Raw genomic sequence first — 26,386 nt, 5'->3', positions numbered from 1 at the left:
TCGTCTTTTATTTTATCGTCTTTACTGATAGATTCATTGTTCTACATAGTCTACACCTTAGCGTTAAAAAAAATCTGCAAGTAATGTTGTACATAAGCCATATGAAGCCTTGTGCATATTTAAATTTCGCGACCTTTCCCGGATCCTTCTCTGATCTCTATAAAAATAACCGAAGATGTCTATAAATATCCGTTTCGAGTTCTTAATATAATTCGCTCAGAGAATCACATTCGAGTATGTAGGTGCATATACATGTCTATCATCACATGCTTCCTACAATATAAAACAATGCTCCTCCTACAATCGTTTTCTTGAAGATCCTGTACAATGAATTACTCATTCAGATATGAACGCAGAGCAATCCCGACAATTTTAATATCCCGCCGTAAAATTTTCCACATGCAATCTTGGCACGTTTTAATTCAACTTTGACCTTTACGAACCTAGAACATGATCCTATTTTATCTCCCGTAACATTTAATGAAATACTCCACAATCTAGATGTTGCTTCGCTGAAATTAGCGCTTGCTTGTTAATTTTCCGCTTGAGTTAGTTTTACGAGTGGCGAGCATCTCATGATGATGTCTTAGCTAGTTCGTAGTAGATACACCTAAACTAGAAACGGCAATATCTTTACGTAAACTAGATGTCCTTTGACCTTTATGTATTTGACTGTGATTTTCCTTTCTTTTTCATCGTCCTCGTAAGTTGCCACTTTTAGCCAAAAAATAATTTTCAATGCAGTTCACTTTTACTTTCTGGTACAAATTATAAAATATTTTCTGATATTGATTATGGAACGGGTCCAATCTGGGTCAGTTGTCGGTCATTCAACGTTAACCGAGCTGCGATAACCTGTACACGATGCTGTATCGATTTCATTGACTCACATGAACTTCACTTACGTCACTGAAAGTGACACTGGTCCTTATCTGCGCATAAACAGGTGAAGCTGCGGTTTTGAATGAGGATCAAGATGGGTTCACTCTCGACGCAACGATTAAGACCGTCTTACAATTTGTACTTTGACTTTGTAAAGGTTTTTCACTGCAAGGATTTTAAGTCGTGGCGTGTCATTCGTTTGTCCTTAGTAATTACTTTGTTGTATATCCTTTACTTATTTTTTTCTGTATTTTTTATAATTTTGGATAATTTGTTTTGAAGCTTGCAGCTTCATTCAAAACAATGTTAACCCAAATCCATTTACTAAGCTGACGTAGGTAGATATTATTTTTGTCCTTCGTGCAGTTGTTCAAATAGAACATCTTCTACAATTGTTTTTTTTCCCGGGTCTTTAGTAGAATCGTACTACTAATAAATTTACTTGATTTTGATTACTTTTATTAATATTGAGCATTTTCTTCTCATAAATTTACGAGATGATCGTTTTACTTTACATTTATGATGATTTATGTCGATTTGGCTTCGAACAATATATGATGATGACCCAATATATTTATTCTGATAGATGTAAAGTAAAACATGAGCGTATAGTTCATTAGGTATGAAAAAAAATATGTAAGTACTATAATTAGGTATTTATTTTTCTTTCACCGCTCAAAAATGGGGTGGAGCTACTTCACATCGTAATGATGTAAGTGGCGAATTTTGGCGATTAATCACACAATCAGTGCAAGCTAAGTTCAGCGTCCGCGGCGACACTAAGTGCTATTGTAAATATCCCGATTTGGCCGCCATCTTGGCAGCAGGCCAAGCGTTCCTTCGGCGTCTCCTATGGCGGACATAGATCACGCCATGTGCGCGGTCACGTGCTCGGATTCCGTACATCATGATGCGGGATTAATGTTGTTTGTGGTACGGTGATGCAATTTGTTCACGACAGAACCGCTGTCTGTTCCCTTGTACCGTTCAGATTTTGATATATCGTGTGGTGTTGAACGATTGTTATAATAATGGCCGTTTCAGGAACTGTTAGTTGAATTGTTGCCATCGAACTTCAAGTCATTGGGTTGTTTCTAGCGCCACATGTACTATTTGCGCCATCTATTTAGTCTTTATTGCCGTATACTCTTAACCAACATTCCTTGCCCCATTTTCATTAGCTCTTATGGAACCGTGAAAGCATTGTTCTGTCCCTATCAAGTAAACGCGAGTCCGTCTATCCTCATTCATGCGAGCATTATCAAACGGATGTTGGCGGCCACCGAAACGTAAGCATCTTGCTTATCTAGCTGCACACGGTGTTGTGACATTTACACTGACGTTTTATTGTCGATATTATCGTAGTTATTTGTTTTACAAACTTAACTAAGTACTAATTGATGTAGATACGGTTGTAAGACGTAATTGGTGCGGAAATGGAAACATTGTTGTTCCATCACTCTGAATAATTGACATTCACGTACACAACGGCTAATTGAATTTGCAAGAGAAGTTTCTTAGACAGATCTCCCTTATAGGCAAAATAAATAAATCCTTTCATATTCTTCATGCATAAAACCAAGAAATGTCATCTACATCTGGCTGTGCAATTTGAGACGCCCATTAAGATAAGCTTCCGAGCGGACTGGCGTCCTTAGAGCACTTAAGTGCTAAAAGCTATCAAGTAAAATGTTCTAAAAGAAAGTAGTCTTTCTACCTATTGCCAATGTAATAGAACATACCTGTAAGGAATGAGGAATGCTATACAAAGCGTAATAGCTATAATGTTTTGTAAACAAACTCGCTACGTTCATCGTAGACAAGTAATATCATTGTGCAATACTTGATTAGGTAGTTGAATAAAATCTTCATACGTAAAATGTAAACAGATCGATAGACATCGTTTATTACTGAGATGTTTACTTGAACTGCCATCAGATTGTAACTATTGTAGATATAATAAGGAAACTCATCTGTAAATCATGAGGAGTTAAAACCGATCTTAAAAGCATTGTTTGAAAGTCAAAAATTCCGATCACATATCGATGATTCAGTAAGCTTCCTGTCACCATACGCAGACAAGAGCTCCCAAAAAGAATTCAATGAACTCCGAGCCCGCTCAGAATTCCTGGCAAGCCGTAAATACTGACTCTTCAGTATTCGGCTATCTAAATGGGTCGCGAACTACGCATAACTCGCTCGAAAATTCCAGTGTTTTGGAAATTTTCTGCTTTTCATAAATGTTTGGAACTTATGCGCTGTAATACAGAAATTGAAGAGGTAGTATGGAGTCTGTAAAAAATTAAACCTTATGATTCCTGATTCACCAGAAATAATGAACAAAAACATTATTGTTCAATAGTGAACTATTTAGACTAGAGATGGTAGTGTATTGAAACAACCCCTTGCTGTAACCAGTTTCCTAAAAATCTTGAACAGCTGCGTTTACATCAATTATTTCATTCACACGGCCCTCAAGACTAAGCCATCCAGTTTATCTGCCGAAGCAGTATTCCCACATTCTGATTCAGTCGCATTTGTCGTTTTGTGGGTATTTTATGAGTATTTTATGAAGCACTGACATCGACTGGACTTGTTTTATGAGGTTTTATGCCACCATTTACCTGTATCCAGTAGGTGTCGTGGTTTTACTCACGGCTCCAAGTGACAGGCTTATTTTAAGAACTGTCGGGCTTTTGGGGACTTTCCGCTACTTTGGAAATGAGTTTCGTGATTGCGAATTGGATGTTTGTTTGAGGTTATGTTATGTAAGTGAATTAGTCAGGCTTTCGTGCTTGTAATTAAGCTGAGAAATGCCTGTAATAGGTTTTAAATGAATAATAGATTCTAAAAAAACGGCTGCTGCAGTTTTTACGCGTAGACTTCAAGAAAGAAGTTGGTTCAATACTACTAGGCATTGAGTTAACAGACTACCAAGATACCGAGTTTACATAATTTATAGGAACTTATAACAAGACATTGTTTCATAAAATGAATGAACGAACAACTGTCCTTGTATATGGCTCATAAAATAAATCAAATGCGTAGTTCTGCAATTTATTTCTTTGAGTTACGAGTGTTACGACTTTAAATGCCTTAGTTTGAACTTTACATATTTGATTTTATTCTTGTCTTGCATTCAGTCGTTCTTTTTCGTGTTCAGTATACCCTAAAATTAAACCACACTTCGTTTAAAAACACATAAATCATCATACGGCAAGCTATTCTTGTATTTGGCTCTTCAGTAAGCCATCAATATCAATTACATTCAATGATCCAAGATTGGATTTGAATGGGCTGTGAAAGAGTCTTCGCTTCGATAATGCGTAAATTAAAAACACTTTTTACTTGTCATCCTTCAAACTTGGATTGATAGAACTTGAGACTTCAGGTTCTAGTTTATTTTTTCTTAAGTTGGGTTTTTGAATGGAACTGCCTTGAAAGTGTTGTTCTCGTATTGCAGATTCTTCAAAAATAGCTGAACAAAAAATTATGTTAGAGCCTTTCAAAGACAGTACTGCGTAAATGGTAGTCAAGTAAATGTGACCAGTCCTCAGTATCTTCAGCTGCAATATTTAGCTTTGCCAAAATCTTACAACATCGAAAAGAACTTCTTCACCCTTACAATTGCTGCTCACATCGAATTACATTATCTCTTCTAAGTCCGACAAATCATGAATTTGCAGCTACCTGCAATATTGATGACACGCCCAAAAACCTTCGACAAACAATTAGTGCCCACATGACGCAGATACCTAGATTTGCAATATTCTATCATAGATACCGGTATCGCCCGGCTGCCGGCTTGTTGGTCAATATTGCGACGAACGTGACGTAGTTGCGCGCGCAGCCGTCCCTGTGACCTTTACGTGATAACTGAGCACATGGTAGCCAAGCTTTGGGTAGCTTCTATGATGTAATGATGGGAAGTGACGAATGAGACAGTAGCTATTAGTAGCAAAGTTCAATAGGTATGAGAAAATCAGTAGTTGCTGTTTCTAGCAAAGGATAACGTGAACGTTCTGGAAAGCGTACTCGGGTCTTTGTTTTGACTAGATCGAGTACTGTCTGTTGTTTAAAGTCTGTAGCAGTCTCAAGGACTAGTTAAGAAGTATTGTTTGAATTGCAATGTAAGAGGAATTCAAAACTACTTGGAATTTCTATGAGAAAGTTTAAAACAATCTTCGAGACATAACATCCCAAGCTTATACCTTTGCGTGGGATGTTTTAGCTCTAATTTATTCTGTGTTCCCAGTAATTCATTAGTTTATGTTTAATGTGTATTGTTATCGGTATTTTGTCGTAACACGATAGTGTTAAGGACACATTTTGACGCATTGTTATGGTTTTACGATAAAGTCAATTTTGTTCACACACACACACGTAATATGTTTATGTTGACCAAGCCGTAAGTTATCGGATGTTATGGAAAAAATATATTCTCATTATTATTGACGTCAAAAATAGTGTTGCATACAAATTACATAATAATAAGCGACAAAATATATTACATACCTACAAGTAGTTTAGTACCCAAAGAAAAAGCTTTTTAAGACCCTAAACAAACAGTTGAAGGAGTATAAACTATTCAAAGGTTGCTAATATTATGTAAGTCGAAAGAAAAGAAGGTAAAACACTTGAAATGCTATATTTAACCTGTACGATCTTCAGTGTCACTAAAGGCTAGTTCGCATTAGGCTAGTAGTTTAGTCGAGTGCCGAGTAATTTAGTAGCTAAACTACTCGCTACTGCACAGAAATCGTTCGCATTATGGTCCAGTACAGTACACAAGTGTGTGGTGTTTTGCAAGATGAACGCGCTGCAACGTAATGAAGTTAATAAAGTAATTAAGCTAATCGCAATGGCTATTGTAGAAGAGGTGGAAGAGGAAATTTTAGAGACAAAGAAAAAAAAAATATGGGTGCGAAAATGGATTGATAGAAGAGACAAACTAGGTGCTACTAATTGTCTTCTGAAGGAATTAGCATTGGAAGATCCCAAAGAATACTTCAATACTTTGAGAATGTCCGAAAGTTGTGTAAATTTTCTGTTAACGAAAATACACTCTCAAATTCAGCGTAAAGATACTCTTTTGAGGAGTGCAATTCCTGCAATTACAAAATTACAAGCAGTTCTTTACTTTCTTGCTACTGGATGTAGTCTAAGGACACTCACACATATATTCAGACTCGGAAAATCAACTATTTCTGAATTCATTATCGAAGTTTGTGAAGCAATCTATGAATCATTAAAGGAATTTATCAAGGTAAGACTAAATAACCGTAACAGATTTATTATGAAACATTTATTTATTAGAGAATAATTTTTAACATCTTAAGTATAACTTTTAATGAAACTATTTTGTTTGCTCCCATCACTCTTCATTATCAACATTTGCGTTCCGAATTGCTGTGAAAACTAAGTCATTTGATACAATTGTAACATCACTCTGCGTTTCATTGTTGTTTAAATGGTTAGATGGAAGCATATTTGAGGAAAGCTGATAATCGGCAACGTGTCCAGTATGATTAAGTAAAATAGACGAAGAATTATTTTGAGTTGCTTGCTCCCCCAGATTATAGTTACTGATGTCACTATAATATATCGAAGAATCGCTATTACCTCTATATTGTGATCCAGTAGCATACGAAGATTGTGGCGTTTGAGGGATTCTGTTTTGATCAGACGCGTTTAAAATATGCCGACGTCGAATTCTATTTAAGTGAAGTTGAATGTGCTCCTGTGCTTCTAATGCCGATAGTAAGGGCAACGATTTCAGTTGAAGGCCTACGTGTTTACCGAAGACCTCAAACTCATTTTCTTCGACTGTAGAATTAGTAGTATCAGCTATTTCTTTTAATTGGCCGACCATGCTCGAGAGCTGGGCAATTCTTCTCTTTTTTGTCGGAGGTGGAGGAGGTGTAGGTAAACGAAAAGTATCCACTAAAGTACTATTTTGCTCAGAATCTGTATCATCAGTGTGTGAACTATTGGAAGTCTGAAACAACCAAAATTTTATTAGTATCAAAGAGCATTATTTATTCATTTATTTATAATTCATTGTACACAAAAAATACATAAAAATTAAAATATATTTATGACCATTAATTTTTCTTTTTAGATTCCTACTACAACAGAATGGAAAATAATTGAAAATGGTTTTCGAGAACAGTGGAATTTTCCAGGGTGCTGTGGAGCTATCGACGGCAAACATTTCGTCATTAAGGCACCCCCTGAATCAGGAAGTTTATATTATAATTACAAAGAGACAAACAGCATTGTCTTAATGGCTGTTGTAGATCATAAATATTGCTTTTCTTATATAGATGTTGGGTGTAATGGAAGGGTTTCTGATGGAGGCGTATTTCGTAACTGTAGTTTGTACCAAGAATTAGAAAACGGTGGTCTACCAGAGGGTCATGTCCTAGTCGGTGACAACGCATTTCCCTTGAAAGAATATTTATTAAAACCTTTTCCAGGAAATCGATTAACGCTACAGCAAAAAATTTTTAATTATCGTTTATCTCGGGCTAGAAGAATAGTAGAAAATGCCTTCGGTATATTAGCTGCCAGATTCAGAGTGTTTGAAAAACCGATGCCCTATAGTCCTGAGAAAGTTGTTAAGATAGTAAAGACTTGTTGCGCTCTACACAATTGGCTTCGACAAACAAAATTACAGAACAAACAGTATGAATACACAGTAGACTCAGAACACTTTGAAACAGGAACTATCGTTCCTGGTAATTGGAGAAGTGAGCCACAATCTCAGGGAATTCAACCGCTACCTATTTCTTTAAGTAACCGGTCATCCCAAAGATCTACAGATGTTCGGGAGAGATATGCAAATTATTTTGTCGGAAGTGGATCTGTCCCTTGGCAGACAAGAATGATACATTAAATAGCAACACTACAGTATAATCACATAATTATTGTATTGTAATAATGTGTAGATAGGTAGGTACTTACCAAATTACTTTCACTTTCTGTGAGTATTGAGGTTATGTTTCTTAGATATGAATCTAATAAATTGAACCATTTCACTGAAGGGATATAAATCGTGTCGGTCCCAGAGCCTGAACTTTTGGAGTCCTTTATTTTTTTTAATTCCTGCGAGTAGGTAGATCTAAAAAGAAATGGATGTCATTAGGTTAGATGACTTCTAAAAACATAGGTATTAATAACAATAAGAGCTTATTGTATATAGTAATAAATATGCTTCTGAAATACTTAAAATAAACAAAAAAAAGCACTAACCTGATGTTTTTAATTTTCAACTTAATTTCCTTCTCACCGAATCCGGGTATGTTCATTGTTTTTTCTAAATCTAAGTATGCAGATTGTTTCATTTGTTTGTTTTTATAATTCGGGGATTTGATATTCCACAAACATTCGTGTTCAACATATTCGGAAACAAATTTAAAAGTGGTTTCTTCGCTCCAGCGAAATGTCATTTTCGCGCCCACTCACTAATGAACTCGACTAAACCAACAGGTTCAGATTTGTTTAGCCGATAAGCCAGTGAGCACGGAGGAGTAGTGGGGGACGCTACTCGCCCGATAGAAATAGAACAAAATGGATTGGCTCGACTAAATGACTTACCATCCTACTTGACTAAATTTTTGGTGTTCAGACACATTTAGCTACTAAATTATTCGGCACTCGACTAAACTACTAGCCTAATGCGAACTAGCCTTAATACCACACACAATAATTTCTATTTTTCTCTCTTCCACAGAGATACTCATCAGATCGACTTGCCTCCTTTCGGTCGCTATGCCACCGGCATCTTCTTCCTCGACAAGCTTCACCACCAGGACATCGAGAAGAAGTTCGGAGAATTGGCCGAGAGCCTCGGTCTGACTGTGCTATGCTGGCGCACTGTACCCACCAATAATTCCACCATCGGTAAGACATAACACACCATATGTATATTCAGGAACATTCATTTATGTCAGGACATTTTGGAATCAGTTCATATCAATAGTGTTACATTATGTATGTGTATATCTATGTTTTAACCGTCATATTTCATATATCAGAGGGGACGAATCATGCATGTAATTTGGGAAGGGGTTCGAAATATTGGTCATGTCTCCATCCATTTTGTGACGAGAGCTGCTTGATCATTTTGTTGAAATCAAATAGTTAGATGAAGAAAATATGTTTATTCTACATAGAGTGAAGCTAGAAATACCTCCTACCTAGAGGTAGAATTGCAACAAGAATTATAAAACCTCTAACTTAATTAAGTCAACATTTAACCAATGTTAGCTCAGAGAGAATTTTCTGTTCTCATGCAAAAGTTTTAATTAAAGTAGAACCGAGTCTAGCCGCAAAGAGTTTAATTTTAATAATGTAGAAAGACTTAGTTATCCATATAAGATGAATCTACTCTTTTCAACATAACATTACTCTTAGCATATTAGAAAAAAATCTAGAACATTTGTTAACTGATACATTAAATAATTATTAAGCATTTTTTTTTCTTTGGATATGAGATCACAGGAAACAGTGAATAGATAAAACTAAACTAAGAGCCTTTTTAAAAAGCTTGTTTGAAACTATTACGCAGTAGCAAAAGGACATACATTTGAAAACCAAGATGGCGTCTAAATAATCATAGCCAATAGGAATGGTCGGCTAGTTGAACTAAATCACTGTTTTAATTTACAACTGATTGTCCGGCCGACGTAGCTTGCTTATTGATTTTATTAATAACTAGCATTCAGTTAATATAAAGATGGAAGATAATTCTGACTTGATTGTTTATTTTATGTCACATTCTTAAAATACAGACTTACAAAAGAGCGCTTGTCGATATTGGAAAATAATAAAAAGGCTCTCAGTACCAAACCATCGTAAGCTGAAAGCACATTATCATTTATATTGTTCTGTCGATCCCAATCGACATACCACCGATGTTCGTCGCTCGATATAAGGCCAGTTCCGGCGTTGCGATTTTTTTTGCGACTATCATTGCAGGTCGTACTCGTAGTAATGTCGGGTCGTTTAAACGCGGCTGAACGCGGTCATGCGATGCTTGACCAAACGGTTTGTTCGATTTGACATCAGATTCGGTGCTATGCGTTGTTGAGTCACTCGAAGCAATACCGTAGTACAAATTTCTAGTGTCAATACATTTTTATTGCTCCATAAGGCACAGGCAATTTGTGTTACAGCAATGTTTCAGTACTTTTTTAATGTTTCGAGTGATTTTATTACGCATAGTCGGTTCTTATAACATTTTCCACAGGGTATCCACTTTTTCGCTTGTAGTATCTTTATCGAGTAAAGCTTATGATTTTGCATGAAATACAGTCGTTTTGATTTGCATTGCAAATACGTGGATACGCTTGGAAAATTATTGCAAATAATTACGCTAAGTACTGTCGCAAGCATCGAAGAGGATAATCAAGTTGTTGATTTAATAGAATTTTCTTAGAAAATTAATTAGTAGTGCTAGATGCTCGGACAGTACAAGATTTTTAAAGATATATAATTTCAAGAGATTTTTTTTGTTATTTTAACTTAAGATTCATTAGAGAGACATATTTCTTGGCTTATTATGATTTACGTGAAAAAGTTTCTTGCATAGTTATTATTTTTGAATCTTGAGTTAAACAGTCGATTAAGTTTAAACCTATCGAGTCATTGTCATTAAATAACGCTTAAATGGTAATGTTCATGTGTCCATCCATGCAGTTGTCATAAATGTTGCCATCTGTTCAATTGGAATTACATACAAAACCTATTGCATTATACATTTATGACATTTCGAGATACCATTCGATTTATGCCATTGAAGTGTTCTATAAAGTTAGCTTTAAGTAGGATATAAATCTTCTAGTATAAAATTGACAGATCCCCTTGGTGAAGTTAGTAATGGGCTGTTTTGGCTCGCTTTCAGGTCAGGTGGCTCGTAATTCGGAGCCATTTATGCGTCAAGTGTTTGTTACCGGAGATTCTGACGACGAACTTCTAGCCAGACAGGTAAGAACGAGACGGAGAAAACACCGGAACGAAACAGGGTATGAGGAGTATGAACTTGCAATATAAAGTTGCGATTTCATTCTCTTGTAAAGTGGTAGTTAGCGCGAACTTAGGACGTAAGGAACTCTTATAGGTGTTTTTTCAGATCGTTGCGTGCACACTGGCCGGCCGGACGCGACCACTTCGTGCCAAACGTAAATTTTATATACCCTTACATAATCCCTGTGGGATGCTTGTATTCAAAAGTTGGTACAACAACTGAACACAATTAAAGTTTACTAATGTAGACCGAAATAAATAGTTTAAAATGAGTATAGGTACTAACGCAGTACTTTGCCGATTCTTCTCGGAGACTTCTATCCAGTTTTGCAGTGTCATAAAAGCAGAACAAATAAAAAAGACCTTACAAATAAACTTCAAAACAATATCGAAAATAATTATCGCTTTCACACCACTAATTAGGACCTCTAAATTCCTTACCATCTTTTCCATACAGGCATCCCACCGTGTGCTGTATTTTCAGGATCTGGAGTGTGTGTGCGTGTTTTCAGATATTCGTACTGCGCAAGAGAGCGTCCCATGAGCTGGTGGTGCCAGGAGCTAGGTTCTACATCTGCAGTCTTGCCCTCAAGACTGTTGTCTACAAGGGACTTCTTACTTCTCAGCAGCTATGGGTGAGTGGACTTTACCTCTCATAAATATCAGCCTTTGTACTACCAGTGTTAGGCACAGGCCTCCTCTCATACAGGAATAATTGAGCTTCGAACTGGGGCAAAAAAAAAACATCACCTAGAATAACCTAGATGAGTACAGACTAGAAAAAAAATAAGTCCAGAAATACATAGACTCTCCAAAAACCTTAAAATGCTTTAGGGGTTATTAAAGATGCAATTATTAAGAATCCTCCAACTTATTTATAACTTATTATATCCCTCTAACTTATTTATAATGTTCTTTGTACAGGAGTACTTCAAGGACTTGACAAACCCTGCGTTCACCACGTACCTTGCGTTGGTGCACACCAGGTTCTCCACCAATACTTTCCCCAGCTGGGAAAGAGCTCATCCTCTGAGGTATGTATGGATCGACAGGAACTTCAAGTTTATAATTTTCGCCCTAAATGGATACAAGTAGGTACCATCCAGAAGTTTTCTTACAACTAAAAGAGAGAAACCTCAAGATCTATATGAAAAGGAATCAAAAGAAAAACCAGATCAAAATGGACTTAATGGTGTGTGGCAAAATAAAAATTCACAACCATAAAATTGCTTATTTCCCAGCAATTTAATACAGAGCGTTTATAGTATGGACTACATACATTCTTATAGCTTTATGCGGTTTATTTTATAGATCCATTGTTTGTGTTACAGAGTCCTCGCTCACAATGGCGAGATCAATACGTTGCGAGGTAATGTCAACCTCATGAAGGCGCGCGAGGGCGTCATGAAGAGCGAACTCTTTGGAGAAGGTAAGACCTTACTAACGTAACAGGAACTATCTTCCAGATAACGCGTCTGAAAGCCTGGAATCATGAGATAAAATTATAAATGCGAACATATAAAAACGAACCATATAAAATCTTACGAATAGATATTCGTTAGTTTATAAAATTACCGTATGACGTCGGAAATTGATAAATTTACGAAAATGTGGACGTAAAATATTACAATTTATCTCCCGTTTAGAATCTTATGAAAGTTTATAAACTTCCTAGTAAATTGATAAACTTACGGATCTTGTTATTTTCCGGTGACATGTATAAAAACGTAAAAGTTTTTTTTTGGAGTTTCGAAGACCTGAAACGGCTACTTACGGGGAAAGCCCCCTCTTACCATATCATCCCTCTTACCATATCCCCTCTTACCATATCAACCTCCTTAAATTCCGACTATGTTGGGGTCGGCTAGTATTATCCCTATATGTTCTATATACCAAAGAAACTATATAGGTACCTACTTATAGTATGTAACAAAGTAATTTATTATCCTCCAGACCTCAAGAAACTCTACCCAGTCGTAGAACCAAACCTCTCAGACTCCGGTTCAGCTGACTGCGTGCTAGAATTCCTCCTCCACGCTGGCCAGCGGTCCCTTCCCGAAGCTGTGATGACCATGGTGCCCGAAGCCTGGCAGAATGACGTCACCATGCCTAAGGAGAAGAGAGATTATTATCAGTGGGCTTCTTCTTGTATGGAACCCTGGGATGGGCCGGCTTTAGTGTCGTTTACTGATGGACGGTACATTGGTATGTTTGTAGAAAATCTGTTGCAGGGTATTTTCGGATTTGGTCCGCAATAATTTGATGCAGAATTTTGTCAATATTAATTTTGTTCCATCTGATTTTGAAAATAAATAATGATTAATATAAGCTTGAATGATGAAGTATTGGGGTTTTCAACGGGAATATTGTAAACTGCATAAGTCAATATGTTTTAAGAAATAACTAGTTTAGTTAGCAAAGCTGTAAATAAATGGCTGTTACAAGAACAATTCTTAATTAGATTAAAGTAATTAAACCAAATCTGTGATATAATCTGTGTGTATCCACTCGAACGTAATGTAATCTGTGTGTATCTGTTTTCAGGTGCCATTCTGGACAGGAACGGTCTCCGCCCGTCCCGATTCTATGTAACGAGTGAGAATATCCTCGTTATGGCTTCTGAAGTAGGTGTCTACGATGTAGACCCTGACAAGGTCATACTCAAGGTAAAGAGAAGCAAATAATCTACACCAGTGTTTTTCAAAATGTTTATGTTGCTTAAAGTAGCCAAAAAGCCGTGAAGAACTGTAGTGCATTTTTTTTATATGATTGCATTATACTTGAACACCTTAGATTTCAATTTAAGTCTTTCCATTTTAAATCATAGCTTTAAACAAAGCATTGTCCTACCATAACAACTAATAATGTAAAATTAAATGTTCCAGAGTCGTTTGAAACCCGGTCGTATGTTGCTGGTTGACACTGAGGAAAAGAAACTGGTTCAAGATGCCGAACTCAAGATGGAGATCGCACGGAGCCGACCTCACTCTGAGTGGCTTCAAGATAAGGTGAGAAAAACGAACAAAAATGCAGATTTTATCTAGACTGTCTACTCTATCTGTTCATAGCTCTAAGCTGGTTCAAAGTTTCTTCAGAGTAATCGCTAAATAACAGACTGATACACGAGTTTTAAAAAAATTAAGGCCTATTTAACACTGGGTCAAGAAACTACCATTTCTCATCATGCTAGCTCGAGTTGACAGCAGATTTTTAGATATACTTGTCTGTAAATCACAAGCCTTAAACAAGGAATTTTCAATTTATTTCAGTCTATTATTCTGCGATATTTTTATATGAGAAAACATACATATGTTCAGGTTAAATATAATACATACACATTCCTAACATTTGTTTCTCTTTTCTATGCATTACCGTACGTGGGGATAACATTAATACATTTTATCAGATGGTGAGTTTGGTTACACGCATGGCCAGGTTTTCAAAATTGCTGTTGTTATATATTTTGAATTTGTTTCAAAATTCCAAATTGTTGCCGAGTTGAATTAATTTCGTACGGGACAGTACGGGATGCTTATCAGTTATCACTAATCATAACCGTTTTTATGTAGATTACTTACCCGCTTTGTCAAGATGTTTGAATATAAGAAATAATGCCATAATCGGCATTAGCACAATATTGTTGGTGACACATGATCGTATTGCAATAGGGTAACTGCTAAGCCAAAAATAAAAAAAAAGACTTTCGTATTAATTTAGTAAATCATCTTCAAATAAGTATACTGCTTGACCCGAATAATCAGTGATGTCATCATATAAATGAACCCTTTTTAACAGTTCAATGAAGTATTGAATTTTAATAGTTATCGACTATCATAATTATGCCAATTTACTGAGAGATTACACATGCTCAATCTATTCTCGCTTTCTAGGATCACTCCCAAGAGTCGCGTAGTGACCCCAGTTTACTATAAATGCATGTTTTCAGGATTCGCTTACTCTAACAATGAAATTGTTTTACTGTAGCGTTTAATTTCCACGACTGGGAGGACCATTACGGGCGTCGTGTTGAGGCTTTTATTGTTTTACATACAGCAGGTATTCTTTACGGCTTCGTAGGATTTTTTAGTTGTTGTTGTATTTTATTATAGTAGACTATTAAAAGAATGTAAAGCAGAAATGCTCTGGTTCAAAAATAAGGCTGAAGATAAAATGAAACGAGGAGTCTTGTTGTATTTTAGTGCCAAGAAGAATTTTATTTTTGTACATATGTAAACATGCCATAGCGATTACCAATTTGGCGTCTCTGAAGACTAATATGAGCTTTAAAAAACACTAAATCAGCAATTTCAAGCACCACGGTTGCTAAATTAACATACTACAAACATAAAGTAATTTTTGAACCTACATTTTTTTCATAGTCTACTTACTACTTTTAACTTCCTCCCTCCCCGATACATAAAACTACATTTCAACCCACAGATAACAATGGAAGACATTCACAAATCCGTAACGGCTGAGAACGGCAACAGTGCCGTGGTTTCCAACGGCAACGGCACGGACGGCCACGAGAACGGCGGAGTCATCACGGGGTTGGCAGATAAAAGGCTCGGGTTGTTTGGATATACTATCGAGTCTATACATATGCTGTTGCTGCCTATGATTCAGAATAAGTAAGTGATGATTTTGATATATTTATCGTTAGTTGATATCGTTGTTTCATTGGAGATTTCTTTTGTCTGGTGTTCAGGGTTTGATATTCCCATGTTTATTTCATCGCAAAGAATAATGACGTTTTAATTAATTTTTCTTCATCGTTATCATCAACCTTTTTTACCGTCCCACTGCTAGGCACAGGCCTACTCTCACTTAGGGAAGTATCAAGCATCAATCCCAACTCTTGATCAATGCGGATTGGTGATTTCAGACTTAATAGTCCAGGTTTCCTCAAAATGTTTTCCTTCGATTCTAAGGTATACTTAGAACGTACTTACAAGCTTAGAAAAGTTGCATAGGCACTTGCTTGAACTGGAATGGAACACACTCACACATATTAACTTATTTCTTCTTGCATTACAGAAAAGAAGCGCTAGGCAGTATGGGTAACGATGCCCCGCTGGCCTGCCTGTCGCAGTTCCAGCCGATGCCTTACGAGTACTTCAAGCAGCTGTTCGCTCAAGTCACCAACCCACCTATTGATCCCTTCAGGTAAATACCGTAATAATTGACATTTAGTATTTTAAGAATTAAGAGAAGTCCTTGACAAAACTGCTGATAATTTTAAAGGATAATTTTGATTTCGATGAATCGTTCAGCCGTTTGAGAGCTTTGGTGCCACATTCAAACATATATGAGCTTGTGGAAAAAAGCACTAATACTAGTTAATATTTATGTGCAGTTAATTAAGATGTTATTTTTCCTACGAAACTATCAAAAAGTGTATATAATATTTTTTTTCTTTTCTTTTTATTTGATTTTCCCCAGTATTTTAGCCATTACATTAACTGAAATATTGTAATTAACCCCACAGAGAAAAGATAGTAATGTCACTGCTGTGCCCGATCGGCCCCGCGCCGAACATCCTGCAGCCGAGCGCGGAGTTCGTGCACCGCCTGTTCCTGCCGCAGCCGATACTGTCGCTGCCCGACCTCTACGCCTTGAAGCATACCACGCATAGAGGCTGGAAGGTGAGGATATCTATACTAATATTATAAAGCTGAAGTGTTTGTTTGTTTGTTTGAACGCGCTTATCTCAGGAACTACTGGTCCGATTTGAAAATTTCTTTCAGTGTTAGATAGCCCATTTATCGAGGAAGGCTATAGGCTACTTTTTATCCTGGTACGGGAAGTAGTTCCCACGGGATGCAGGTGAAACCGTTGGCAGAAGCTAGTCTTTATATATACAGAGAACACAGTCATGTCACTACTGTAGATACGTAAAGCTACTGCAATCTGTCAAAACTAAAACTTGAAAAATCAACTTAATCTCCAAAAGTGTAAGGTTCAATGTTGATTGGGATGTGCCAGCGTCTGTAATCGTAAAACCTCTACAACCGAATTCTTACAAAACGTTACTCTACAAGAAATATAAGGCGCATACTTCATTTTGTCTAACCACCAACATTCTCTCCGCAGACAAAAGTGATCGACTGCACATTCGACTACCTGGAAGGACCTTCAGGCATGGAGCCAGCACTGGGCCGTATAGCGGGGGAAGCTCATGCGGCTGCTGCTAGCGGCTACCAACTCATCGTGCTGTCTGATAGGCAAGCTGGACGCTGTCGAGTGCCTGTTAGCACTCTTCTAGCTTTAGGTAAGATATAGAGTCAAAGACTGCACATTTGACTACCTAGAAGGACCTTCAGGCATGGAGCCGGCACTGGTTCGTATAGCGGGGGATTAACTGATGCTATATAAGTGTTTACCGTAAATACTAAAAGAACTCTCGCGTTAGGAAAATGTGCGACATCCACTCGTTTCCAAAATATACCCTAACACACTATTATTAATATTTGCAGGTGCTGTCCACCATCATTTGATTGAGACTCGTCAACGCATGAAGGTTGGGATTATCCTCGAAACTGCTGAGGCTAGGGAAGTGCATCACATGTGCGTTTTGTTAGGTAAGAAACTATGAATTTAACATCTTATAATGATAGAATAGATGTTAATCCTCTGAAGACGAATTCTACAGATAATAGTGATAGTGAAAGTGAAAGTGAAAAATGGTAATTTAATTAGCCTAATTTTAATAAAATTAAGTCGACTGGGTGGGGTCGAATATCGATTCTACCATTGAACGACATACGATTTAAATATCGGGAACCATTTACCAAAGAAAAATACCCGCAATCAAAACAAATATTTTTCCCCAGGTTACGGCGCCGACGCAATCTGTCCCTATCTGGCCTTTGAGCTGGCCTTCTCCCTCCGCAACGACCACATTTTAGACCCCAACCTCACCGATGAGGACATATACAAGGCCTACCAGGGCGCCATTGAGACAGGCCTTGCTAAGGTCATGGCCAAAATGGGGATCAGTACCCTACAGTCGTATAAGAGTGCACAGATATTTGAAGCAGTGGGCTTATGTGAAGAAGTCATTGATAAGTGCTTTAGAGGCACACAGTCTAGGATTGGTGAGTTACGATTTTATGGTATTACTACAAAAAGTTAAACAGACGTTCAAACACGTGTTTTAAAAAATGTTGTATGGAGAATTATCCTTATACACAAAATGTCTGTCTAACTTTCTTGTAGAAAGATTTAATTTTGTAAGATAAGTAAAAATAATATAGTGTTGCAAACTCAAAACTTATGGACTCATATATTTGATTTAATTTCAGGTGGAGTGAACTTTGAGATCCTATCGAAGGAAATCTTTGACAGACATGCATTGACTTATGGCGAAGTCAAAGATGCACTGGTTTTGAGGTAAGCTTGTGTTTTTTTGTTACTTTTCACCTGTAGTTATTCCATATTTTATAAATATAAACTGTCAGAATAATTCAGTTTTTTTTTAGTTTATTTTTTTTTTTTCAATGTCCATTAGCATTAAGTTCTGCCTAACAGTATTTCTGTCACAAAACATTAGCGTGTTCGTCTTCGTTTCTATTCTACCGTTAGTGTATTCATCTTCCTAGCTTTTCCCATTGTATAATTTACTAATAATTGTTACAATTGTTTATAGGAACCCCGGCAACTACCATTGGCGAGCGGGCGGAGAGAAGCATATCAACGACCCCATGTCTATCGCTAACCTGCAGGAAGCTGCCATCAATAAAAGTTCATCAGCTTATGATAAATACAGGTGATTTTCAACCCTTTACTTTAGAGTTTATTTTAATTTAACCTGAGGAAAAAATAAGCCGAGTAAACATAAATGCATTGAAAATATTGATTAACCTTTCCGTAAAAATCGTACTACATACTGCGAATAATTAGAAACTTTGTATATATGGATATTTGTTCCTCTTTCACGCCAAAACTACTGAATGGACTTTGATAAAACTTGGCAGTAAAATAGCTTATATATCAGAATACCATATGAGCTTACTTCTAATAGCGAGAAACAACATTGTATTAAATATAATCATCTTTATCTACAGGGAAAGCGCATTGGAATCTATCCGTGCGTGTACACTACGTGGACAGTTAGAGCTCGTCAAGTTGGACGAACCTATACCGCTGAGCGAAGTAGAACCCGCTGTTGAGATCGTCAAGCGATTCGCTACAGGTATGGAAATGAACTAATTAATAAAATAACAAAATTATCTAGTCATGTATGAAAACCATACATATGCCTAGCCTTTTCCCAAGTTTATCGGTATCGGTTTTTAGTCTAACTGACAGATGAGTGTTTTATATGGACTGCCTATTTGACCTCCTCAATTCAGTTATAAGGGCAACCTGATATTTCTAGCTTCTAACTATCCGTAACAAAAACATAACATAAGCATGCCTACGTGGTAATAATAAAACGAATGAAGTGACTCCATTCTAAACTATCTTGAATGACTTTTTTTATCTTACTCATGCACATAAATCATAGCTAGATACAGATCCAAATTTGTGAATTTCCAGTATTGTTCTCTGTGATTTACCACATGGCACTAATTAATGTGTATTTACTTCCAGGCGCCATGTCGTTCGGTTCGATCTCGTTGGAAGCGCATACATCGCTCGCTATTGCCATGAACCGCATCGGCGGCAAGTCCAACACTGGAGAAGGCGGTGAAAATGCTGATAGATATCTCAACCAGGTATGTATTTGCAGTATTGTTTTTTGTTCGATAAGAGTGTTCAAAATGTCGTCCAAGGCGGTTTTTTATATGTCCTTCAATTAATTATCCATTAATTTCAAAAACAAATGTTTAAATTTCACATTTCACTATGGTACGGTACTACTAGTTGCAAGTGTGAGCAAAAATGAGCAAAAAAAAATTATTCAAATTTTTTTGTATTTGCTGTTATAGCAGCAACAGAAATACATCATCTGTGGAAATTTCAACTCTCTAACTATCACGGTTCATGAGATACAGCCTGGTGACGGACGGACGGACAGAGGAGCGAAAATAATAGGGCCCTGTTTTACCCTTTGGGTACGGAACCCTAAAAATGACTTTATTACCTGTTCCAGGACCCCGAGTTCAACAAGCGTTCAGCGATCAAGCAGGTGGCGTCGGGTCGGTTCGGCGTGACGGCGTCGTACCTGGCGCATGCGGACGACCTGCAGATCAAGATGGCGCAGGGCGCCAAGCCCGGCGAGGGCGGCGAGCTGCCCGGTAACACACGGTTATATTACTCATCCTCCAAGCTTTTTTCCCAACTATGTTGAGGACGGCTTCCAGTCTAACCGGATTCGGCTTAGTATTAGTGTTTTACAAGAAGTGACTATCTGACCTCAACCCAATTACCCGGGCAACCCAATACCCCTAGGTTAGACTGATGTCAGACTTATTGGCTTCTGACTACCTGTAACGACTGCTAAGGATGTTCAATGACAGCCATTCAGAAACATATTCATTTCTTTATTCTGCGAAAAGAAAACTTCAATTGTAATTCTACCAACCTTTAAACGAGAACTAATACCCAAATTTTCATTGAAACGAATTCAGCTAAATCCAAGTGTCGCATATTACATTTATTTATTTAATATTTTATGAACAATGGCAGACTTAACGCCTTTATATATCTGACTTCTATAATCACTAGTTAAGAATGGTCCAATCCATGGGAAAAATGGGCAAAAAATATGCATTCCGAAGTAACGCATTCTTCTACAATTTGCCTTAACTAAATCGTAACATGTTCGTTATATACCTCTAAATGTATTCGCTTTAGGTACTTCCTTATGTACTTCCCTTAAGTACTTCCCTTATGTACTTCCCTTGTTTACTCCCTTATGTGCTTCCATATATACTGCCTTATATACCTCCTTATGTACTCCCTTATGTGCTTCCATATATACTGCCTTATATACCTCCCTATGTACTCCCCTTATGTGCTTCCATATATACTGCCTTATATACCTCCCTATGTACTCCCCTTATGTGCTTCCATATATACTGCCTTATATACCTCCCTATGTACTCCCCTTATGTGCTTCCATATATACTGCCTTATATACCTCCCTATGTACTCCCCTTATGTGCTTCCATATATACTGCCTTATATACCTCCCTATGTACTCCCCTTATGTGCTTCCATATATACTGCCTTATATACCTCCCTATGTACTCCCCTTATGTGCTTCCATATATACTGCCTTATATACCTCCCTATGTACTCCCCTTATGTGCTTCCATATATACTGCCTTATATACCTCCCTATGTACTCCCCTTATGTGCTTCCATATATACTGCCTTATATACCTCCCTATGTACTCCCCTTATGTGCTTCCATATATACTGCCTTATATACCTCCCTATGTACTCCCCTTATGTGCTTCCATATATACTGCCTTATATACCTCCCTATGTACTCCCCTTATGTGCGTCCATATATACTGCCTTATATACCTCCCTATGTACTCCCCTTATGTGCTTCCATATATACTGCCTTATAAACAGACAGATCAAACCTAACAGACAGACATGTGTTGCTGGGGAGCTTGTTGCGCCACTTCTTCTTCCCAGCAAAAACACATAGGAAGTGGTGAAGGGCGGGCGTTTTGGGGGCTGTCTTTTGTTTTTGACGTTCGAAAAGTGCTGATTTATCAGCCTAATTTGAATAAACGATTTTGAGTTTGAGTTTATATGCCTCCTCATGTACTCCCCTTATGTTCGTAGCTAACATAATATTATTTCATTCCAGGCTACAAAGTAACAGAAGACATAGCCAAGACCCGTTGCTCAGTCCCCGGCGTGGGGCTGATCTCTCCCCCCCCTCACCACGACATCTACTCCATCGAGGACTTGGCTGAACTCATCTATGACCTGAAAGCTGCTAACCCAAGAGCCAGGATATCTGTGAAGCTGGTGTCTGAAGTGGGCGTTGGTGTTGTCGCTTCGGGTGTGGCTAAGGTATGTAAAACTGATTTTTCAAGAATAGTTGTAATTAGCTAAATATTTTAATGACTCTTCCTAAAACCTGAAGTTGGCTGTGTAGATTTCTTAGGAATAAAATCTTCCCCCTTGTATCTCTGGGTAGTTTCAGATTCGCTTAGATATATGGGATGTTGTGTGTGCCTGTTTATAAGTAAAGCAGCTTTACAACACAAAAAAAACAGGCATTTGTTACCTGAATAGATACTAATGCCATATATCTTACAGCTAATCTTCAAACATTTGCAAGGGTTAAGCTGGAGACCTCATTCCACCGACTTTTTAAAGTCCAAGTAAAAACGCTTCGCTATTCCATTCAAATAATCATAAGTAGATTTGGTATAATAAACATTAATATGTAGTAAATATAGTGTTAGTTGTATATTAAACCCATGTATCTTTCCCCCAGGGCAAAGCGGAGCACATAGTGATCTCCGGTCACGACGGTGGTACGGGCGCCAGTTCGTGGACGGGCATCAAGAGTGCCGGCCTACCGTGGGAACTGGGCGTTGCTGAGACACATCAAGTGCTGGTGCTTAATGATCTCAGATCCAGGTACGGTATACAAGTAATTCAGTTTTTTAACCAAATCTGGCTGCTTTAGGAGTGTAGCTCCCGATTACATTAGACTCACTGCTCCGCTAGTCTTTACAATATTTTATAGATTTTTGTATGTAAAGACCTGGCATAAATTATATGATTATATATTTATTTCTAAAACGAGCAGCGGTCTTTCCAAAAATATTGTTTTTTAACGTCGACTTCAGTAAAAAAACAAAGGACAATAGGCAGATTGGCCCAAATATTGTAGCATAGAAATCTGCCCATTGTTCTATGAGAAATTAAATATACATGTACAATAAAATTCTATTTCAGAGTGGTGGTACAGGCGGACGGTCAGATCAGGACTGGTTTTGACGTGATGGTCGCCGCTCTCCTCGGTGCTGACGAGTTCGGATTCAGTACTGCACCTCTTATTGCACTGGGTAAGCGCCTATCTAAACTACAATATTAAATACTTAAGCCACATTTTATAATAAATCTAAATAAAAAATATTGGAAAGGGTTTGAGACCTTATATAATTTTCCCGCAATGTATATATGGAGAAACATCAAATTTAATTATTCACGCGTAGATCGGCCCTATTCAAAATTTATGAATGAGGCCTATGTTCAGCATGGACTTTCTACAGCTTGAATGATGAAGATCTATCATCATCCTCTGAGCCTTTTTCCCAACTATGTTGGGGTCGGCTTCCAATCTAACCGGATTCAGCTGAGTACCAGTGTTTTACAAGAAGCGACTGCCTATCTGACCTCCTCAACCCAGTTACCCGGGCAACCCGATACCCCTTGGTTAGACTGGTGTCTGACTTACTGGCTTCTGACTACCCGTAACAACTGCCAAGGATCAGTCATCTATATACAAAATAAAACCGAAAAGAATAACATAGTCCACAATTATGTGTCTGCTATCACCTCCCGACTGAACCATCCATTACCATGTTCTATCAATATAATATCCTTGTTTATTCATCCCACAGGCTGCACAATGATGAGGAAGTGCCACCTGAACACGTGTCCCGTCGGCATCGCGACACAGGACCCCGTGCTGCGAAAGAAGTTCGCCGGCAAACCTGAACATGTCATCAACTATCTGTTCATGTTGGCTGAAGAGGTACGTTAACTATACACTTTACTTATATATTGTGTTATCTTATTATATTCTTCACTAATATTATTATTTAGCCGCTGTTAACAGTACATTAATAATAGCGGTGTGGACTTGCTTTCTGAGTAAGATTATGTGGACAGAAGATAAAAACCAAATAAAAAACAAAAATACATAGCAACCAGTATATTACTCAAAATATTTTTTATTTATTATTCTCACTTACAAAGATTCAGAAATTATATCTAAAAACTTGGCTGGTACTGGCAGAATTGTAAGACTTTTTCTGAAACTATGCTGGGGTTCGTAGCTGAGAACCAATGTTTTACACCAAACGATTTCCTACCTGACTTCCTCAGGTTGCTATCATCGCACTCTAGTTTTCCTCTCGTGGTCCAAGTAGCAATAGTAGCTTTCCCTTCGATATTTTATTCTAGCAATTTTATTTGTTTTTATTTGCAGGTCCGCCAACACATGGCCGAGGTAGGAGTCCGTCGCTTCCAAGACTTAATCGGTCGCACCGACCTGCTGAAGGTGCGCGAGAACAACGACAACCCTAAAGCCAGGATGCTGAACCTCAGTCTTATACTGAAGAACGCGCTGCACATGCGCCCGGGGGTCAATATTATTGGAGGGTCCAAGTCACAGGTAATTAATGGTATTTGATAATGTATAGTCCAATTTGACCGACAATCGTGTTTATTAAACGACGGATGTCATTTTCCACGAAGTAGGAATTTTGGTTAAACCTACTTTGTTTTGTCCAATCTTGGAATAAAATCAATCATTTCAAAAACATAAATCCCAAATAAAATATTTACTTTCGTGTTTTCCATGTGACATATAGCTGTATTCCGTCTGATAATACATATTCCCATAAAAATGTTGGTTCAAATAGATTTTCGAATATACTATTTAGTGTTTTATCTTGTAATAATATAAGGGTCAACTTCGCACAGATATACTACGACAGCACTGAGATAATTCATTAATGCGTTGTATGTTGAAGTGCAGATATTCGCGAGATAATTGATTTTCTATTGTTTTATAGTAAGTCGTATATAAGCAGTTATATATACATCTTAAATTAAGCATTATTGTAACATCAATTCACCTTACTTCCAGGACTTCCAACTAGAGAAGCGCTTAGACAACCAGCTGATATCTCAGTGCTCGGCGCTGTGGGACGGCTCGGCGCAGCACGTCGACGTCAACATGAGGATCAGCAACGAGGACCGCGCCTTCACCTCCACGCTGTCTTATCATATTGCCATGTATGTATGGGATAAGAGGATTTAGCTCGTCATGAAGTAACTACTTAAAATACATGAATAAAATACGGCCTGCAATATTTACACATACAGTTACAAATTACGAGGCCTATCTAGGTAAAAAAAAATCGATTCAGTGGGGGTACCAAAGATTAGCGCCGGCTAATCGGAAATCGACAACACTAAATTCCTGGACTATCGATAAAATATGCCGCTTAACAAAAAACTACTATGATGAACATGGCAATGCACCACGCAATAAGATTGAATTAATTAATACGAATCAGAGAGCTAAACAATTTTAATTTGGAATATCCTGAACAATCCTAGATCCAAAGATATATTTTTCATTTCTAATTACGAGCACCTTTTGTATCATACCTGAGATAAGAGATTTATAGTCATAATAATTTCTCTTTTCTTTGTACATTATAATAAAGTTCTTAACCTCAACAGGAAATACGGCGACGACGGTCTCCCAGACGGCAAGACGGTGAACATTTCACTGACCGGATCTGCCGGACAGAGCTTCTGCGCCTTCCTGTCTAAGGGCATCACTGTCACGCTTGAGGGAGACGCTAATGATTATGTTGGTAAGTAAATACACAAGTTAGGTTAAACAGGAAATACGGTGATGATGGTATACCGGACGGCAAAACAGTGAACATTTCACTGACCGGGTCGGCCGGACAGAGCTTCTGCGCCTTCCTGTCTAAGGGCATCACTGTCACGCTTGAGGGAGACGCTAATGATTATGTTAGTAAGTCAATACAAGAACATACATGTCATATGTCATACCAACAATAGCGATTAACTACGAAGGTCAAGAACTAGAAGAATTTTCTGTTCACAAGAATGTGTCGCTCTTTCGAACAGAATAAATGTAAATAAAATGTTCTATGCATAGTAAGTATTTATTTACAACAACAAAAAAGTATGTAAGTATGTTTATTTTATAGTAGGTATCCATAGTTTAAGTTCTGCTTAGTTTGGAAATAAGTGATGCGCGTGAACGTATGAGTAATATTATTTAAAGTATCTAAACTTTTTTACTATTTATTTACCAGGTAAGGGCTTATCAGGCGGCAAAGTGATCATCTACCCGCCGAAGGCGTCGCCCTTCGAGTCACATCTCAACGTTATTGTCGGCAATGTGTGTCTGTATGGAGCTACTTCTGGACGCGCTTATTTCAGGTGAGGACTTTATTTGTTATTAAAGTAAGTATTACTTTTGTAAGTCGTTCATAAATTCAAGAAAAACTACTGAATGGTTTAAGATGAAACTTGACAGTGCTATAGTTTTATTTGTCAGATTATCAATCGAGCTACTTTTTATCTGAGTGTAGAAAACAAATCTTGGTAAATAGGCAGAGTCCATTAATGCGCACTTGATAGATATAATATATTATAAATTAAGCTATTGGATGTTCTTACGTAACTTTACTTTTTTAAAGACTGACATGCCGCTCCAGCCAGTTATCGTGATATCAATAACTAGTAGCCAACTTTGAATTGAATTTCAAAAACA

The 26,386-nt window shown here is 37.5% G+C and overlaps 3 protein-coding genes across 6 annotated transcripts in view; 2 read left to right on the top strand and 1 right to left on the bottom strand.

Moving 5' to 3' along the window:
• The window catches only part of LOC124630844 (glutamate synthase [NADH], amyloplastic), a 60,649-nt gene that overhangs the window by 22,612 nt on the left and 11,651 nt on the right, over positions 1-26,386 (top strand). For 2 of the 4 annotated variants that reach the window (XM_047164862.1, XM_047164861.1), the window contains exons 4-31: positions 8,618-8,787; positions 10,790-10,872; positions 11,424-11,546; positions 11,836-11,945; positions 12,243-12,340; positions 12,865-13,116; positions 13,456-13,577; positions 13,797-13,919; positions 14,318-14,320; positions 15,352-15,542; positions 15,949-16,077; positions 16,400-16,556; positions 17,005-17,182; positions 17,388-17,492; positions 17,745-18,008; positions 18,216-18,303; positions 18,560-18,679; positions 18,978-19,105; positions 19,507-19,631; positions 20,009-20,153; positions 21,686-21,894; positions 22,325-22,470; positions 22,792-22,901; positions 23,460-23,593; positions 24,050-24,235; positions 24,713-24,861; positions 25,315-25,451; positions 25,926-26,052. In XM_047164862.1, the coding sequence (XP_047020818.1) occupies positions 8,618-8,787; positions 10,790-10,872; positions 11,424-11,546; positions 11,836-11,945; positions 12,243-12,340; positions 12,865-13,116; positions 13,456-13,577; positions 13,797-13,919; positions 14,318-14,320; positions 15,352-15,542; positions 15,949-16,077; positions 16,400-16,556; positions 17,005-17,182; positions 17,388-17,492; positions 17,745-18,008; positions 18,216-18,303; positions 18,560-18,679; positions 18,978-19,105; positions 19,507-19,631; positions 20,009-20,153; positions 21,686-21,894; positions 22,325-22,470; positions 22,792-22,901; positions 23,460-23,593; positions 24,050-24,235; positions 24,713-24,861; positions 25,315-25,451; positions 25,926-26,052 (3,912 nt within the window). The remainder of the gene's footprint in view (positions 1-8,617; positions 8,788-10,789; positions 10,873-11,423; positions 11,547-11,835; positions 11,946-12,242; positions 12,341-12,864; positions 13,117-13,455; positions 13,578-13,796; positions 13,920-14,317; positions 14,321-15,351; positions 15,543-15,948; positions 16,078-16,399; positions 16,557-17,004; positions 17,183-17,387; positions 17,493-17,744; positions 18,009-18,215; positions 18,304-18,559; positions 18,680-18,977; positions 19,106-19,506; positions 19,632-20,008; positions 20,154-21,685; positions 21,895-22,324; positions 22,471-22,791; positions 22,902-23,459; positions 23,594-24,049; positions 24,236-24,712; positions 24,862-25,314; positions 25,452-25,925; positions 26,053-26,386) is intronic. The other 2 variants (XM_047164863.1, XM_047164864.1) reach the window with 1 other exon arrangement.
• Positions 5,560-8,135, top strand: LOC124630845 (putative nuclease HARBI1). The gene is made up of 2 exons (XM_047164865.1): positions 5,560-6,148; positions 7,004-8,135. The coding sequence occupies exons 1-2, from the start codon at positions 5,693-5,695 to the stop codon at positions 7,778-7,780; spliced, it is 1,233 nt and encodes a 410-aa protein (XP_047020821.1). The 5' UTR covers positions 5,560-5,692; the 3' UTR covers positions 7,781-8,135.
• LOC124630846 lies at positions 6,173-8,569 on the bottom strand. The gene is made up of 3 exons (XM_047164866.1): positions 8,137-8,569; positions 7,849-8,005; positions 6,173-6,880 (listed from the first exon to the last, which is right to left on the bottom strand). Exons 1-3 carry the CDS (start codon positions 8,331-8,333, stop codon positions 6,257-6,259), a joined length of 978 nt encoding a protein of 325 aa, XP_047020822.1. The 5' UTR covers positions 8,334-8,569; the 3' UTR covers positions 6,173-6,256.

The sequence above is a fragment of the Helicoverpa zea genome, chromosome 5, assembly GCF_022581195.2.
Source record: "Helicoverpa zea isolate HzStark_Cry1AcR chromosome 5, ilHelZeax1.1, whole genome shotgun sequence".
Lineage (NCBI taxonomy): Eukaryota > Metazoa > Arthropoda > Insecta > Lepidoptera > Noctuidae > Helicoverpa > Helicoverpa zea.
The sequence above is the reverse complement of the archived record's forward strand: the minus strand, read 5'-3'. Positions and strand labels throughout refer to the sequence as shown.

Bases quoted from the DNA above. Each gene is read 5' to 3' on its own strand.
- LOC124630845 (XM_047164865.1), top strand. From the start codon at position 5,693: ATGAACGCGCTGCAACGTAATGAAGTTAATAAAGTAATTAAGCTAATC. The intron at 6,149-7,003 runs GTAAGACTAAAT...TTTTCTTTTTAG, and splicing joins CATTAAAGGAATTTATCAAG to ATTCCTACTACAACAGAATG.
- LOC124630846 (XM_047164866.1), bottom strand. From the start codon at position 8,333: ATGACATTTCGCTGGAGCGAAGAAACCACTTTTAAATTTGTTTCCGAA. The intron at 8,006-8,136 runs GTTAGTGCTTTT...ATTTCTTTTTAG, and splicing joins TTGAAAATTAAAAACATCAG to ATCTACCTACTCGCAGGAAT. The intron at 6,881-7,848 runs GTAAGTACCTAC...TGGTTGTTTCAG, and splicing joins CAGAAAGTGAAAGTAATTTG to ACTTCCAATAGTTCACACAC.